Source organism: Globicephala melas, chromosome 20 (genome assembly GCF_963455315.2).
Source record: "Globicephala melas chromosome 20, mGloMel1.2, whole genome shotgun sequence".
Lineage (NCBI taxonomy): Eukaryota > Metazoa > Chordata > Mammalia > Artiodactyla > Delphinidae > Globicephala > Globicephala melas.
Genome location: NC_083333.1, coordinates 33,108,072 through 33,123,318, shown reverse-complemented (window position 1 = coordinate 33,123,318; position 15,247 = coordinate 33,108,072). Strand labels below are relative to the sequence as shown.

Here is a 15,247-nt window from a genome sequence, read left to right as displayed (position 1 = left end):
CATATATTGGTCCATAAAAACCGGTCTCAGTAAATTTAAGAGGATTAGAATCATACAGAATATGTTTCCTGACCACAGAGGAATTCCACTGGAAATCAATAACAGAAAGATATCTAGAAAAAGATCCAAAAATTTTGAACATAGAACACTTCTAAATAATCCATTGATCAACAAAGAAATCACAAAGGAGTGCTTAGAAATTTATACCTTTAAATTCTTACATTAGAAAAGCACATTGGTCTGAAATCAGTGATCTCTACACCTTCACCTTAAGAAGCTAGAAAAATAAGGGACTTCCCTGGTGGTCAAGTGGTTAGGACTTGGCACTTCCACTGCAGGGGGGCATGGGTTCAATCCCTGGTTGGGGAACTAAGATCCCACACGCCGTGTGGCATGGCCAAAAGAAAAAAAGAAGATAATAATGGAATAATAAGAACGACTACATGCCAATAGTTTCACAAATTAAGTTAGATAAAATTGGCAAGTTCTCTGAAAGACCCAAGTTACCAAAAACTGATTCAAGAAGAAATAGAAACGTGAATATGCCCGTATTTATTTAAGCACTTGAATGTTTAACTTAAAACCTTCCCACAAAGAAAACTCCAGGCCAGGTGGCTTCACTGGTGAAGTCTATAAAACATTTAAGAAAGAAATAATATTAATTCCACCCAAACTCATTTTCAAAAAACAAAGGATGAAAGAAGATATTCAATTCATTTTATGACACCAGCACTACCCTGACACCAAGACCAGACAAAGACATTACAGGAAGAGAAAACTCTGGGCCAATATCCTTAATGAATATAGACCAAAAAATCCTTACTAGAGTATCAAATCCAATGATACGTGAAAAGCATAGCACATCCTGACCCAGTGGGTGTTACCTCAGCAATGACAGGTCGGTATAACATTAAAACATCAATATGCTATATTAACAGATTAAAAAAGGAAAACCATATGATATGTCTCAATAAATACAGAAAAAGTATTTAACAAAATTGAACATCCACTCATGATTTCTTAAACCCTCAGCAAATTAGGAATAGAAGGGAACTTGTTCACCCTGATAAAGGGAATCTATGAAAAACCTGCAGCTAGTATTTCACTTGGTCGTGAAAGGCTGATCCCACTTTCACACTTGCATTCCACACTGTGCTGGTAGTCCTAGTCATGTAAAAAAGCAGGGAGGCTGGACATACAGAATGCAAAAGAAGAAGTAAAACTGTTTCCTCCACACACTGCATTATCTAGTACATAACAATTGTAAATAACCTACCAAAAAAAAACCCTACTAGACCTAAAGAGTGACTTTAGCAAAGGCCCAGGATATGAGATCAATATACCAAATCCATTATATATCTAGCAATGAAAAACTGGAAATTGCAATAAAAATACCATTAACAATAGCATCCAAAACCATGAAATACTTAGGGACATACTAAACCAAATACCTGTACACTGAAAAAAAAATCATTGCAGAGAAAATTAAGACCCAAATAATGGAGATATAGCATATTCATGGATCAGAAGACTCAATGTTAAGATGTCATTCCTTGCAAAATTTATCTATAGATTTAACACAATCTGAATTAAAATCCCAGCAGGCTTTTAAAATTGAAATTGAAAATTAAAATTTACATGGAAATGCAAAAGATAGAGAACATCCAAGGCAATCCTGAAAAAGAACAGTTGAAGTCACTTAAACTACCTGATTGTAAGACTTACTGTAAAGCTCTAGTAAACATGACAGTATGTTGTTGGCATAAGGACAAAAAATAGACACACACACACACACGCACACACACACACACACACACGGTGATTGATTTTTCAATTAATGTAACTTAAGAGGAATGGATTGTTTATGCAATTAATCGTGCTGGAACAACTAGATATCCATGTGGGGAAAAAAACAAATCTCAACTCTTTTATCAAATACAAAAATTAAATCAAAATCTATCATAAGCCTAAATTTAAAGTTAAAACTATAAAACTTCTAGAAGAAAGCATAGGAGGAAATCTTTGTGACTTTGGGATAGGCAAAAATTTCTTAGGATTAAAAAAAAGTTCCAACCATAAATGAAAAAAAATTTGCTAGATTGGACTTCATCAAAATGTTAAAGTTCTACATCTCCAATGACACTGTCAAGAAGATGAAAAGATAAGCCACAGGCTGGGAAAAAATATTTGAACACATATCAAGGACTCGTGTCCAGAACATTCAAAGAACTTTACAACTCAGTAGTAAATGAATAGCCCAATTTTTAAAATAGCCAGAATACTAGAAAAGACACTTTACAATAGAAGAGATACAAACGGCCAGCAAGCCCATGAAAGCTACTCATTGTTAGTCATCAGGGATATGCAAATTTAAACCACAGCGAGGTGCCGCTACACGTTCCTTCACTCAGGTAACCGAAAACATACAAAAACATGACAATATCAGTGGTAGCGAGGATGTGGAGGGGCTGGAACTCACACTGCCTGAGGGAACACAGGATGTTCAGCTGCTTTGGAAACTAGCTTGGCAGCTTCTTAAAACTTTCTTACTACACAACCCAGCCATTCAATTCCATGGTAACCGTGGGAGAGAGATAGAAACATGCACGCACCGGAAGGCCTTAACGTGAATGTCAGACTGGAAACAACACAGATGTCCATCAACACATAAATGGAAAAGCAAATTACTATGTAGCCGTATGGTGGACTACTACTCCACAAGCAAAAGAACTACCGATACATATGACAACAGGAACTCAGAAACATTTCTTTGATCTCTGGAAGAACCAGACATCAAACAGCACCTAGTGGGGCTTCCCTGGTGGCGCAGTGGTTGAGAGTCCGCCTGACGATGCAGGGGACACGGGTTCGTGTCCTGGTCCAGGAGGATCCCACGTGCCGCAGAGCGGCTGGCCCTGTGAGCTATGACCGCTAAGCTTGCGCGTCCGGAGCCTGTGCTCTGCAGCGAAGGGGCCACAACAGTGAGAGGCCAGAGTACCGAAAAAAAAACAAAAAACAGTACCTAGTGTACGCTTTTTATGTGAAATTCTAGAAACGAGCCATATAGTCAGTAATGACAGAAAGCAGATTGGTGGTTGCTTAGGGCCAGGGGTAGGGATGTTTGGAGTGATGGAAATGTTCCACATACATGGATATATACATTTTCTACAACCCATTGAAATGCACACTTAAAATGGATACATTTTATTGTTTGTAAATTATAGCTCAATAGAAGTTATTTTTTTAAAAAAAACATCAAAGGATCTCCTGTGTTTAGCATCACCCAGACAGCAGCTGGGAGCTTCTGCTCTCTATGTTCTCCTCTCTACGTTCTGTCTCTCTCCTGCCCCATGGTCCCTTCCAGTCTCAGTTTCTAGTCTAGGAGATCTGCGTCTGTCACAGGCAAACCCAAGAAGGGCCAAAGTGAGAAAGACACCAGTGTCAACTTGCCTCACATTTGATGGCCGCTGCAGGTCCTTGCAGAATTCTTGTAATTCCTATCAATTTACTCAGGCTCTCTTAATTATCCTCCACTATGGCACTCAGGACTCCTAGGGGAGGTCATTACTGTCAACAGTGCCCTCTTAGCAGGCCCCAGGGCCTCTCGGAAGGGCCTCAAGAGCCCTGGGGGGTGGGAGGGATGAAGGAGCCTCTGGCTTCCTACCCTCATCCCAGCCAGAGCTGCCCTTCCCTGCAGGCCTGCACTCAAGATTTTGTTTAAAGAAATAGTACCTCAACTTTAAAAAGCATTAGAATCAGCGTATAGAACAAACCCACTTCTGGTTTCTTGATTCATACGCGGTCATTTGCTCTCTGGAGAACACTGCAGATTTCACACTCACTTTGTAAAGAGAGGGTGGCCTAGATCCTCCTTCGCTGAGGGAAGGCCCCCAGGTGCTGCAGGCAGAAGCAGCAGTGGAAATAGTGGCCACCCTCTGGCCACAGACAATGATGACAAGGCGTCCGGCTGCATCCCAGTGAGACTTCATTTACAAAACAGGTGGCAGGTTGGTTTAGAGTCTTCTTGCTATTTCCAGTACTTTATCCTATTTGCCAGATGGTTACAGTTCTGTAGAGAAGTGCTCTGTAGTAAGCAGGCTGATCTGTCTACCCCCCTTGCTGAACTTCCACATTAACACTAATAGTTTGTCTTTGGTGCTTTTTTCCCTAAGTGGATGATCTTGCTGTCTTCAAATAGTGAGTGTTTCTTCCCTTCAGTACTTATAGTCCTATTTAGTTTGCTTTCCTTACAGAGCTGGTTGGGGCCCTGGAATCATATTAACAGGAGTGTCATCATGGACATCTTGTCGCATTCTCTGAGTTGAGGAGGTTGAGGCTAGTTTTCCACTAAATAAAGTGATTGCTGTGTGTTTTTAAAATATAACATCTATCAAGTTAAAATTTTTTCCTTTTTTTTTTTGGTTGCATTGGGTCTTAGTTGCAGCAGGCAGGCAGGCTCCTTAGTTGCAGCTCACCGGCTCCTTAGTTGTGGCATGTGAACTCTTAGTTGCAGCATGCATGTGGAGTCTAGTTCCTGGACCAGGGATTGGCCCCCTGCATTGGGAGTGCAGAGTCCTAACCACTACGCCACCAAGGAAATCCCTTCCCTTACATTCTTTTTTTTTAAAATAAATTTATTTATTTATTTATTTTTGGCTGAGTTGGGTCTTTGTTGCTGCACGTGGGCTTTCTCTAGTTGCGGCGAGCGGGGGCTACTCTTCCTTTCAGTGTGAGGGCTTCTCATTGTGGTGGCTTCTCTTGTTGTGGAGCATGGGCTCTATGCATGTGGGCTTCAGTAGCTGTGGCTTGCAGGCTCTAGAGCGCAGGCTCAGTAGTTGTGGCACGCAGGCTCAGTAGTTGTGGCTCGCGGGCTCTAGAGTGCAGGCTCAGTAGTTGCGGTGCACGGGATTAGTTGCTCCGCCGTATGTGGGATCTTCCCGGACCAGGGCTTAGAACCCATGTCCCTTGCATTGGCAGGCGGATTCTTAACCACTGAGCCACCAGGGAAGCCCCTACATTCTTGATTTACTAAGAGTTTTCATCATAAGTAAGTGTTAAACCTCATCAGCTGTTTTTCTGCATTGATTATGATAATCATATTTTTTTTTGCTTATTGTGGTGAAATATGGTGTTAGATTTTCTGATATTGAAACAGCTTTGCATTACTGGGATAAACTATACTTGATAATGATATATTTTTAATACTTATTTGATTTGATTTGCTAATGTTTATATACAGTTTTTATAGCTACATTTATGAGTTAAACGGGCCTGTAATTTTTTCTTGGGTGGTCCTTATCTGGTTTGGGAATGTAGATTACTTATAAAATGAGCTGGGTAGCTTTCGCTCTTTTTCTACTTTTCTGAATAATTGGAATAAGATAGAAATTGACTATTCCTTGAAATTTTGGTTTCTTTGAAAATTCAGTACAACCTCCTGTAAAGCCATCTGAACCACCAGTCTTTGGGGAGGGAAGTTTTTGATCATCATTTCAATTTCCTTAATAATTGTTGGACATTTCAAATGGTTTTGTAACTTTCCATTTCATCTAGATTTTATTAACTTACTCGTGAATAGGTCTTTATAACATTCATTTTTACCCAGTTATTCCCCTGCCATGTTCATTTTCTCTCCCTTTTTTGGATCAGTCTTGGCAGAGGTTAATCTTATTAATCTCTGCAGATAGCAGTTTGGGTTCTGTTGATACTCTGTGCTGTTTGTTTTCTTGGAGATTCTATGTCACTGAAACTTGCCTTTAACGCTGTGACATGCTTTTTCCTGTTCCCAAGTTTGTTCTGTTCCTTACTCTCCCACTTCTCCCATTGGAGGCTAGCTCATCTCCTGGTAGTTTTAACTGTTAGTATTTCCAGATAAGTGTATTTAAAGCTGTTTCAGCTCTGTCCTACAAATTCTGAGATTCAATTCTAAATATTTTTTTAATTCACTATTTGATTTCCTGTATAACTCAAGGATCATTCAGTAATACATTAGTCAGTTTCAAGGCAGAAGAAATTTGGGGGAATTTAGATGTTGATTTCTAATTTTATTGTATTTTATTTGGAATGAATTGAGACTTGTTCTGTGACCTGATATGTGGTCTGATTCTGTGTGTGGACTGTGTTTGGCTAAAAAAAAAAAAAAAAGTGTGTTATCTGCCTATTAGTTTAGACGTCTCTGTGTCTAATAACTCATGGTAATTAATTCCGTTGACTAAGTCTTTGCCATCTCTGTGTGGGTTTGTGATCAACAGGGGTGATTAAAACCTTCACCTACCGTTTTGGATTATCTATTTTGCTCTGCAGCTCTGTCAGATGTCATTTGATATGTTTTGAAGTTGTCCCTTCACCAGAACACAGAGTTCTTCTTTGCCCCTTATGACACTTTGTGCCTAATTCTATTTTTTGTTTTGTTTTGTTTTCAATTTTTATGTTTGTTTTCTTTTGGCCTCACCACACGGCTTGGGACATCTTAGTTCCTCAACCAGGGATCAATCAAACCCAGGCCCCCAGCAGTGGAAGCACAGAGTCCTAACCACTGGACACTGGACTGCCAGGGAATTCCCTGTCTTTTGTTTTAAATGGGTCTTTTATACAACATCTTGTTGGATCTTGTTGGGGTTTTTTTTAATATAAATTTATTTATTTATTTATTTTTGGCTGCGTTGGGTCTTCGTTGCTGCACGAGGGCTTTCTCTAGTTGCGGTGAGCAGGGGCTACTCTTCCTTGTGGTGCGCGGGCTTCTCATTGCGGTGGCTTCTCTTGTTGCGGAGCACGGTCTCTAGGCGCACAGGCTTCAGTAGTTGTGGCACGTGGGCTCAGTAGTTATGGCTCACAGGCTTTAGAAGGCAGGCTCAGTAGTTGTGGCGCACGGGTTTGGCTGCTCCGCGGCATGTGGGATCTTCCCGGAGCAGGGATCAAGCCTGTGTCCCCTGCATTGGCAGGAGGATTCTTAAGCACTGTGCCACCAGGGAAGTCCTGTTTGTTTTTTTTAATCCAATTTGAGAATTTTTTTCTTCGTTGCTGAGCTTAACTCATTTATGTTTATTTAGTTCTTATCATTGGGCTTAATTCTACCTATTATTTACTTCCCATTTATTTACTTTGTTTCTTTTTTCTACATTCCTGCCTTTCATTGGAGAAATCAAGTTTTCTGCTGCTGCACTGTAAGTTACAGATTCTACTTTTACCCTAGGATAATTTCACTCACTCACACCCATGTTCACGCAGCCCTACTGATTTCTCACACTTATTACCACTTTCCTGTTCCCCCGCCATAGGCACGTTCTTTACACACTCCTCTCCTCCCCATGACCGGCTGCCCCACCCCATCACAGCCACAGTGTCTGGAATTCTCATTTCGGGTCGTTGTGGGTCTGCATGGGTTTGATTTCTCTGTTTCTAACGTCTCTGGCAGCTTCTTCGGGATTTGTTCTTCTCCTTCTGTAAACACTCCTCCCAAGAGTATTCTCAGTGTGGATCCTTATATTGAACCAGAATTTGTATCCCACTTGTCTGAGAACCCCTCGTGCCTGCATCCCTGTAGGGATTTAAAGTTTGTGTCTGACAGATTCTGTCCTCCATCAACATCCTGTAAGAATGCTGTTCAGTCCTCAAGTAAGCATAATAACAATGTAACTAATCCTGGGAAATGAGCGATTTGTTTTTTAACTTGGGAAAGACAGTAAAAGATTTCCTGGGCTTTGCACGTGTGGCTCTCGTGGCCAGGTTTCTTGTGATTCGAAGGTTCAGCCCTGAGTGATTTTGGCATCATTACACATGCTACTCCGTTTATATTTTAGTGTAAAATAGAGAGCCAGTTACAATCCTGAACTACAGATGTCACACACAAGTGAGCAGGAAATCTCATAGCGTAAAATTCTGTTGTTTAGCTCTCCACAGACCCTGCTACAAACGTGTGGGTTTCGGGGTTCACTCTACGACCAGGGCTGAGCCTCCCTGGTCCACGTGGGGACTGAGGGAACTCTGCAGATGGGCAGAAAAGCCCAGCCATCTACAGAAGGGGCCCCCAATTCATGGGGTGGGACGTGGGTCAGGCGTTCAGAGCTGCACGGGCACCCTCCTCCTGGCAGTGCCCAAGGGAGGCCTGACAGAGGGGCAAGAGCTGCATTCTTGCTTCCAGCCCAGCGGCTGCAGGTTGACGGTCCTGGACTTTTGCTCTCGGCCCAGCTGCACCACCTCTGTGTCAGGACGGGGGTCCCGCAGTCCCCGTGTAGGGGCCGGGTGTGAGGCAGGTGTGTGCCCAGGAAGCTGCACCTGGAGCCAGGCCTGGCACCGTGGCGGCACTCGGCAAATGCCACACTTCTGCTCACACGGTCAGTCGTTCCGGCAGCCCAGGCCCCTGGAGAGGCCTCCTGGCCTCCTTGCCAGCCTCAGGCCTCCCACTTGGGCTGAAATCAGACAGGGAGCAGCAGAGAAGCTGTGGGGAGCAACCGGACACGCAGTAGGTCTGCGCAGAGCTCACTCCCGCTGGCCGCCTGCCCTGCAGGGCACGACTGTCACTGGCCTCTCCTCCTGAAGGGGGTGGGGTGTGGTGTTTGCGGGGATGGGGACCCAAAGCAGCCCACAGGGTCCTCAGGCTCATCGCCTGGGGCCTGGTCCGGACTCACGGGGCCTGGAACAAGACAGGCAGCCAGTGTGCTTGTGGCTAATTGGTGGCCCTCCCGAGGGGGCAAGTTTCTGTGGAAGAGGAGAGTGTTGCCTCACTCACAGCTGTCCCCCCTCCAAGAAGGAGCAGAGGGCAGCCCTTCGAGGCGTGTGGCCTGCCGGTCTGCACCCTGGCTGGGTGCAGAGGTGGGCAGCCCCTCCACATGAGGATCTCCAGTGGTGCTTGGGTGCCCGGCCTGGCCTACCTGGGGGCAGAGCCCCCACAGGTCCCTTTGAAAGTGTACCTTTCATGAATGTCATCTTGTTTATCAGGTTTTCAGGCTTTGATCTCTGGAAAGAAGGCAGATCAGAATCTACCCCGCCCCATGTGCCCTCCCTGCTGTCCTCACACATGCCTTACAGAGGACACAGGCTCTCTGGGTGCAGCCTGGGCACTCGGCTCCCCCCCACCCCGCCAGGCAGCCCCGCCAGCCCTCTTCCCTCCAAAGGAGGGACCCAGCCAGGCTTGGTGACCCAGCCTCTGCTTTCTGCCACCTGACCGCAGCCCCCACTGCCCTGACCTCTGTCCTGGTGCCATTTCCTCCTTGCCCACGCCTGCACTCATGTGCCTGGCGCCTGCCCACCTGACCTGGCCTCTGCCAGCCCCTCTCCTCAGGGGAGCTGGGGCTCAGACAGGCCCCGAAAAGGGGTAGAGTCACCATGGAGGCGGTGCCAGCTCTCCTCACGTCCTCTGCCACAGAGTATTTCTGCTAAGTCCCCTGCCCAAGTCCTGGCACCCTGCGGCCCGGCAGCCCTTCCCAAAGCCCAAGATGGAAACCACACTGGGCCACACTGAGGGATGCTAGCAGACAGTCCTGGATGAGCCCAGAACCAGGGAGGAGGTACCCCCAAAATGATGGTAAGCAGGAGCAGTTAGGGGTTAGTGTCAGGCCTTAACTTCAGGAAGGGAGGGGGAGGAGTGGTGATGCTGCTCTGTTAACCAGGTTGGTCGGGACAGCGTCCCCAGCCCAAGGCTGGGGGTGGCTACAGGACCCTGAAGGAGCTGGCGTTTCCTGCCTGCCCCTCCTCCACCCTGCTGAGTAGAGTCAGGCCTGGCAGTGTCCTCCCAGAGCCTCTGCACCAGGGGCCAGCAGCAGCTCCCGGCAGGGCACCATCCACACCCATCATACACGGAAGGCTTGGGGCGCTATCCCAACAGTGGTGGGAAGCCTTGGAAGGATTTGGGGGTGGGGAGTGTAACAGAATCTAACTTTTAACCACTGATCCACAAGGAGGCCCAGGGTGAGGGTGAGGAGACCTGGGGGTGTGACTCCCCCAATTTGAGAAATGTTGAACTTTGGGGCTTAAGGGGCTCCCAGGGAAGCAAGAGAGAGGTCTCGACAGAAACGAGGGGCCGCCGGCACACAGAGGTGGTCACCCAGAGAGGAGAGGGAAGGACTGGCTCGGGCAGCTGAGGCTGAAGTGAGCCTGAGGAGGCCTCGTCCCCTGTGGCCACAACTGGTACCTGCGTCGAGAGCAGCCACCCAGCTCCTGTGAAGGCTCTGGAGAGCCGCGGCAGACATGGCGCCATACCCCCTTTCTCAGGAGTGCAGCTGAGTCCCCAGCCCTTCCAACTGCCCTTCCAGGCCTGGCAGGCGTGCTCAGGGTCGCCCTGAAAGCAGGCAGCCTAGAAGCCAACTCAGAAGGGAGCTGACCAGCAGCTCCGAGCCTCCAGAGAGCTGTGCTCAAAGAGCCAGCCCTAGGAGGCCCTGAGACAGGAGACTAGCCCACTTCCCCCGGGGCGCTGGTCCACAAGAACTTCCAGGCTCAAGGTCATTACAGGCGCCAGGAAGGTTGTGGGGAAGGCCACCCACCATAAGTGCAGGCCCACACCCCCCTTGGCACTGTCAGCCCCTGCAGGGCCCCCCGTCCTGCTCCCGGGTTCATACTGGGAGGTCTTCGGCATCTCACTGAACCTTCCTGAGAGCTGGAGCTGGACCAGCAGCCCATGAGAGGCAAGTGCTGTGCCCCCAGATTTCCCTGAAGCCTGATCAGAACCAGTGCAGAACGACAGCAGAGCAGGTCAGGCAAGGGAGAGCAGGCAGAGAGCACGGTGGGAGCCTCGCTTCCACACACCAGCTCCTGGTCCGAGTGAGGGCGCAGAGTAACCAAGCGGAGACCATGGCTCGGGCACAGGGAGTGTCCTGAGGAGAGCAGGCCTGAGGTGTCCAGCTTCGTGCCTGAGCCAGGACTGCCCTGCCCCGGGAGCCTGTCCTGGAGGAGCCAGTCACCCCCTCAGGGTGACACTGCAAGGAGAGGGACAAAAACCAGAGCCTGCAAGGCCGCCTGTGCCATCCTCCCAGCCTCAGCTCAGAGGCCCTGCCCACAGGCAGACAGGTGGGTCTGCCTGGCCTGTGCTCCCAGCACACAGTGGAACCACCTGCCTGGCATCCGGCTGAACTGGCAGACAGCTCCTGACAGCTGGGCACAGGGAGCTTGGCCTCCCAAGCAAAGGTCTTGGGGCCTGGGCTGGCCCTTCTCCCTCCACCTCACTTTCTCCAGGAGCCTCCAGGTGGAGACTCTGGGATAGACTCAGGTCATGCCCACAGAACCCCTGAAGGGCTGCTCCCTCGAGTTATAGGGAAGGACCCCCAGCATCACAGCGGTCAGGGTCCTGACCCTGCCCCTCCCCAGTGGCCGCTGCATTCCAGAAGGAAACCAAGTGAGCAGCATGGAGCTGACCAGAGATCCCTGTATAAGTACTTGTAAAGGCATCTGGGGTGGGAGTGTCTCTGTGTAGAGAGGAGGAGTTCGTCTGGGGTTTAAGAACCACAGACACGGGCGCTTTCCCAGAGAAGGAGAGGCAGCCATGGCCAGTGGAAGCAGAAGGGAGCCTGGGGACGTCCAGGGACGCACTTCCTCACCCCACTCCAGGACCCGGCGCATGGAGGCACTGGGCAGGAGGAGAGCAGAACCTGGCCCAGCTTTGGGGCTGAGGGCTCTGGGGAGGCCACTGGGTGTGACCCCTGGAGGCTCCGGGAAAGGAGGAATGGTTCCAGATATCTCCAGAGGCCAGAGGAGCAGAAAGAGCACAAGATGAGAGAGGGGGCCAGGGCCTGGGTGCCCCTGGCAGACCCCGAGCTCATGGTGCTGGAGTCACTGGAAGAAGCCCAGCACGCAGCCCTGTGTGTGTGCTTTCAAAGCCCAGGCCTTTCCCATCTCCCAGCTCCACACCAGCACTGTTCTTTTCCTCCAGAGGCTGTGCAGCTGGCCTGTCCTCGGCCTCAAGTCTTGCCCAGGTTGGTTCCTGTCGTCCACCTGTACAGCACGCGGCCATGCGCTGGGCAGGCCTTCCAGACCTCTCCCCACAGCGTCCCACCACCAGACCCAGGGGGGTGGGCTCGGTGACACTGGGTAGACGGTGTGCGTCACTGCAGTGTGTGTCACACGTGTGAGATGCCAGTGCCAGTTGGCCAGGCCCCACCTGTCTTTACACCCTGGGGCAGCATTGTCTTTTATTTTACTTATTTTTTGGCCTCACCATGTGGTATGTGGGATCTTAGTTCCCAACAGGGATAGCACCTGTGCCCCCTGCAGTGGAAGCATGGAGTCTTAACCACTGGACTGCCAGGGAAGTCCCAGCATTGTCTTTTTGTGCAGACCCTCCTGGAGCTCCAGACCCCGGTCCTGCCTGCTGGGCCAGCCCAGGAAGGAGAGCCGCCCCTGAGCTTGCATCTCACAATTGCTTTTTATTTATTTTTATTTTTTATACAGTTTTTAAAGGGTTACACTCCATTTACAGTTATTACAAAATATTGTCTCTGTTCCCCATGTTGTACAGTACATTCTTGTACGTCTTCTTGGTACTTCTAAAAAAGAAATACAGGGCTTCCCTGGTGGCGCAGTGGTTGAGAGTCCGCCTGCCGATGCAGGGGACATGGGTTCGTGCCCCAGTCTGGGAGGATCCCACATGCCACGGAGCGGCTGGGCCCGTGAGCCATGGCCACTAAGCCTGCGCATCCGGAGCCTGTGGTCCTCAATGGGAGAGGCCACAACAGTGAGAGGCCCGCGTACCGCAAAAAAAAAAAAAAGAAATACATTCTTAGTTCTAAAAACTAGGAAAATAGAGAAGAGCTCAAAGAACTTTTTAAAAAATCACCTATGGTGCCCTAGTGCAAAGACAGTCGTTGTCAATATTTTGGACGTGCTGCCCTGGAGCATTGGCCCATACCTGTGACACGTGGTGCAGCTCCCGGTCCTTGGTCTGTGCCTGGCCACGCGTGTTGGGGCTGCTGCGCGGTTGGAGATGCCCGGCAAGCATGGCCAGAGGGCAGGGGGTGGTTGACAGCCTGGGAAATGCCTGGGAAGTGTCGTGAGTCAACCATTAACCCTGGTACCTCCGTGGGACCTATTGCGAAATATGCACGACAGGGGATGTCGTTTTCAGGGCCAGATGTCCTGAGCGCCCAGTGCAGGAGCAGGCCCAGGCCCTGCAGAGCATCTGGAGAGCACGTGCCCACACAGACCTTCTTTGCGGGGACACCAGGGCCAGAAACCCCAGGAACAGCTGTTGCCCCGGCGTGGGCTCCTGCAAGGAACCAGGGCAGGCATGGGGTCTCTGGTTCCTGCTGGCGAGCAGCTCGGCCACTCGCACTCAGTGAACCCAGCTCTCTGTACACACCGCATCCTGCCCCTTCCTGCCCCATGATGACGCACCCTCCTTTCTCTTCTCTTCACTGCTAGAGCACCCAGCACCTCCAGCAGCCTACAGCCTCCAACACCCCGAGGGGAGCTCCCTGGCGCCTTGGGCGGCCTTTGCCGTCGAAGGGATGAAGATGGAAGCCCAAGCAAGGGGCAAGCCTGCCAGACACCCCAGGGCTCATCCTGCAAAACCTAAAGGCTGCCAGCGGCCCCCCAAGATTCGTAACCACAACTCCAAGGACTGACCTCCTCGAACCGCCCCTCCCCACCCCTCCTCCTCCCTCCCCCGCCCCTCCCCCTTCTTCTCATCCCTTCCTCCCTCCCCCCTCCCCATCCCTCTCTCCCCACCCCTCCCCCTTCTTCTCATCCCCCTCCTTCCTCCTCCTTCCCCTTTTCCCCCTCCTCCTCCCTTCCAATCCATCTTGGTCTCTTCCCCCTCCTCCTCCTTGGTGGCTTTATCTCCATATCAGGGGTGTGTGTGTGTGTGTGTGTGTGTGCGCGCGCGCGTGCACATGGGTGGGCACAGTGAACTGAAGAGCAGCCTCCCCAGTGCTGCTAAGGCGCCTCGTGGACCGATTGCAGAGCCCCAAATTGTTCTTTTAACTTGGGAAGGACAGTAAAAGAGTTCCTGGGCTTTGCATGTGTGGCTCTCGTGGCCAGGTTTCTTGTGATTCGAAGGTTCGACCATGAGTGCTTTTGGCATCATTACACATGCTACTCCTGGGGCCTGGTCCGGACTCACGGGGCCTGGAACAAGACAGGCAGCCAGTGTGCTTGTGGCCAGTTGGCGGCCCTCCCGAGGGGGCACATTTCTGTGGAAGAGGAGAGCATTGCCTCACTCACAGCTGTCCCCCCGCCAAGAAGGAGCAGAGGACAGCCCTTCGAGGCGTGTGGCCTGCCGGTCTGCACCCTGGCTGGGTGCAGAGGTGGGCAGCCCCTCCACACGAGGATCTCCAGCGATGCTTGGGTGCCCGGCCTGGCCTACCTGGGGGCAGAGCCCCCACGGGTCCCTTTGAAAATGTACCTTTCATGAATGTCATCTTGTTTATCAGGTTTTCACGCTTTGATCTCTGTGGAATGAAGGAAGATCAAAATTTACACAGGCATATTGATGTCCTAACCACAGATGCACTGCTCATCCTGGGCGCAGTGCTTGGGGAGCTGCGGAGGCAATGGCAGGTCACTTCTGATGTGCCAGGAAGGAGCACGCTGGGAACAGCTTTGCTGCCAGGTGGCGGGGGTCTCTATGCTCTGCTGTGTCTGGCATGTGGCCCTTTAAGTGAGGTGTTGCCATATGACTTCCTTTAGATGAAAAAGTGAGGAGAGATGCCCTGTCGCTTTCCCTAGAAGCACTTCAAAGCCCATGAGTCTCCAGACCTCTGTGGTACAAACCAGGGACTCAATCCCAGCCACGCAGCCTGTAATCGTCCCATCACCTGGGCTCCTGGCAGGCTGCAGTAAGCAGAGCCCTACTGACCAGCAGGAAGTGAGCCTAGGATAGCTTAAGACACCAAGAGTTGGGGACTTCCCTGGTGGTCTAGTGGGTAAGACTCCATGCTCCCAATGCTGGGGGCCTGGGTTCGATCCCTGGTGGGGGGACTAGATCCTGCATGCCAATCCCGCACGCCACAACAAAGATCCCAAGGGCCACAACTGAGACCCGGCGCAGCCTAAATAAACAAATATTTTAAAATAAATAATAAGACGTGGTCTTTAAAAAAAAAAGACACCAAGATTTGAGGGTGTTTGTGCAGCACGGTCCAGCCACTCCTGGTCCAGGTTACCAGGTGTCTGAAAAGGTCTTAAGTAGGAAGGAAAAGAAAATCCCACAGAAAGGTTGTTCGGGACAGCAATTCAGCTGTGGGATCTCGGGGCCCTCTCTCCCCTTTTCCTGTCCTGCCCTTTATTCCACAGTGTGCGAACCAGAAGCCCCCAATGATGA

General features: G+C 49.9%; 1 protein-coding gene across 6 annotated transcripts in view; it reads left to right on the top strand.

The window, feature by feature from the left end:
* Positions 1–13,559, top strand: part of CCDC57 (coiled-coil domain containing 57) — a 105,613-nt gene extending 92,054 nt beyond the window's left edge. For all 6 annotated transcript variants that reach the window (XM_060290756.2, XM_060290758.2, XM_060290755.2 and 3 more), the window contains one exon: positions 13,348–13,559. In XM_060290756.2, the coding sequence (XP_060146739.1) occupies positions 13,348–13,550 (203 nt within the window). In that variant the 3' untranslated portion in view covers positions 13,551–13,559. The remainder of the gene's footprint in view (positions 1–13,347) is intronic.
* Positions 13,560–15,247: the final 1,688 nt, after the last annotated feature.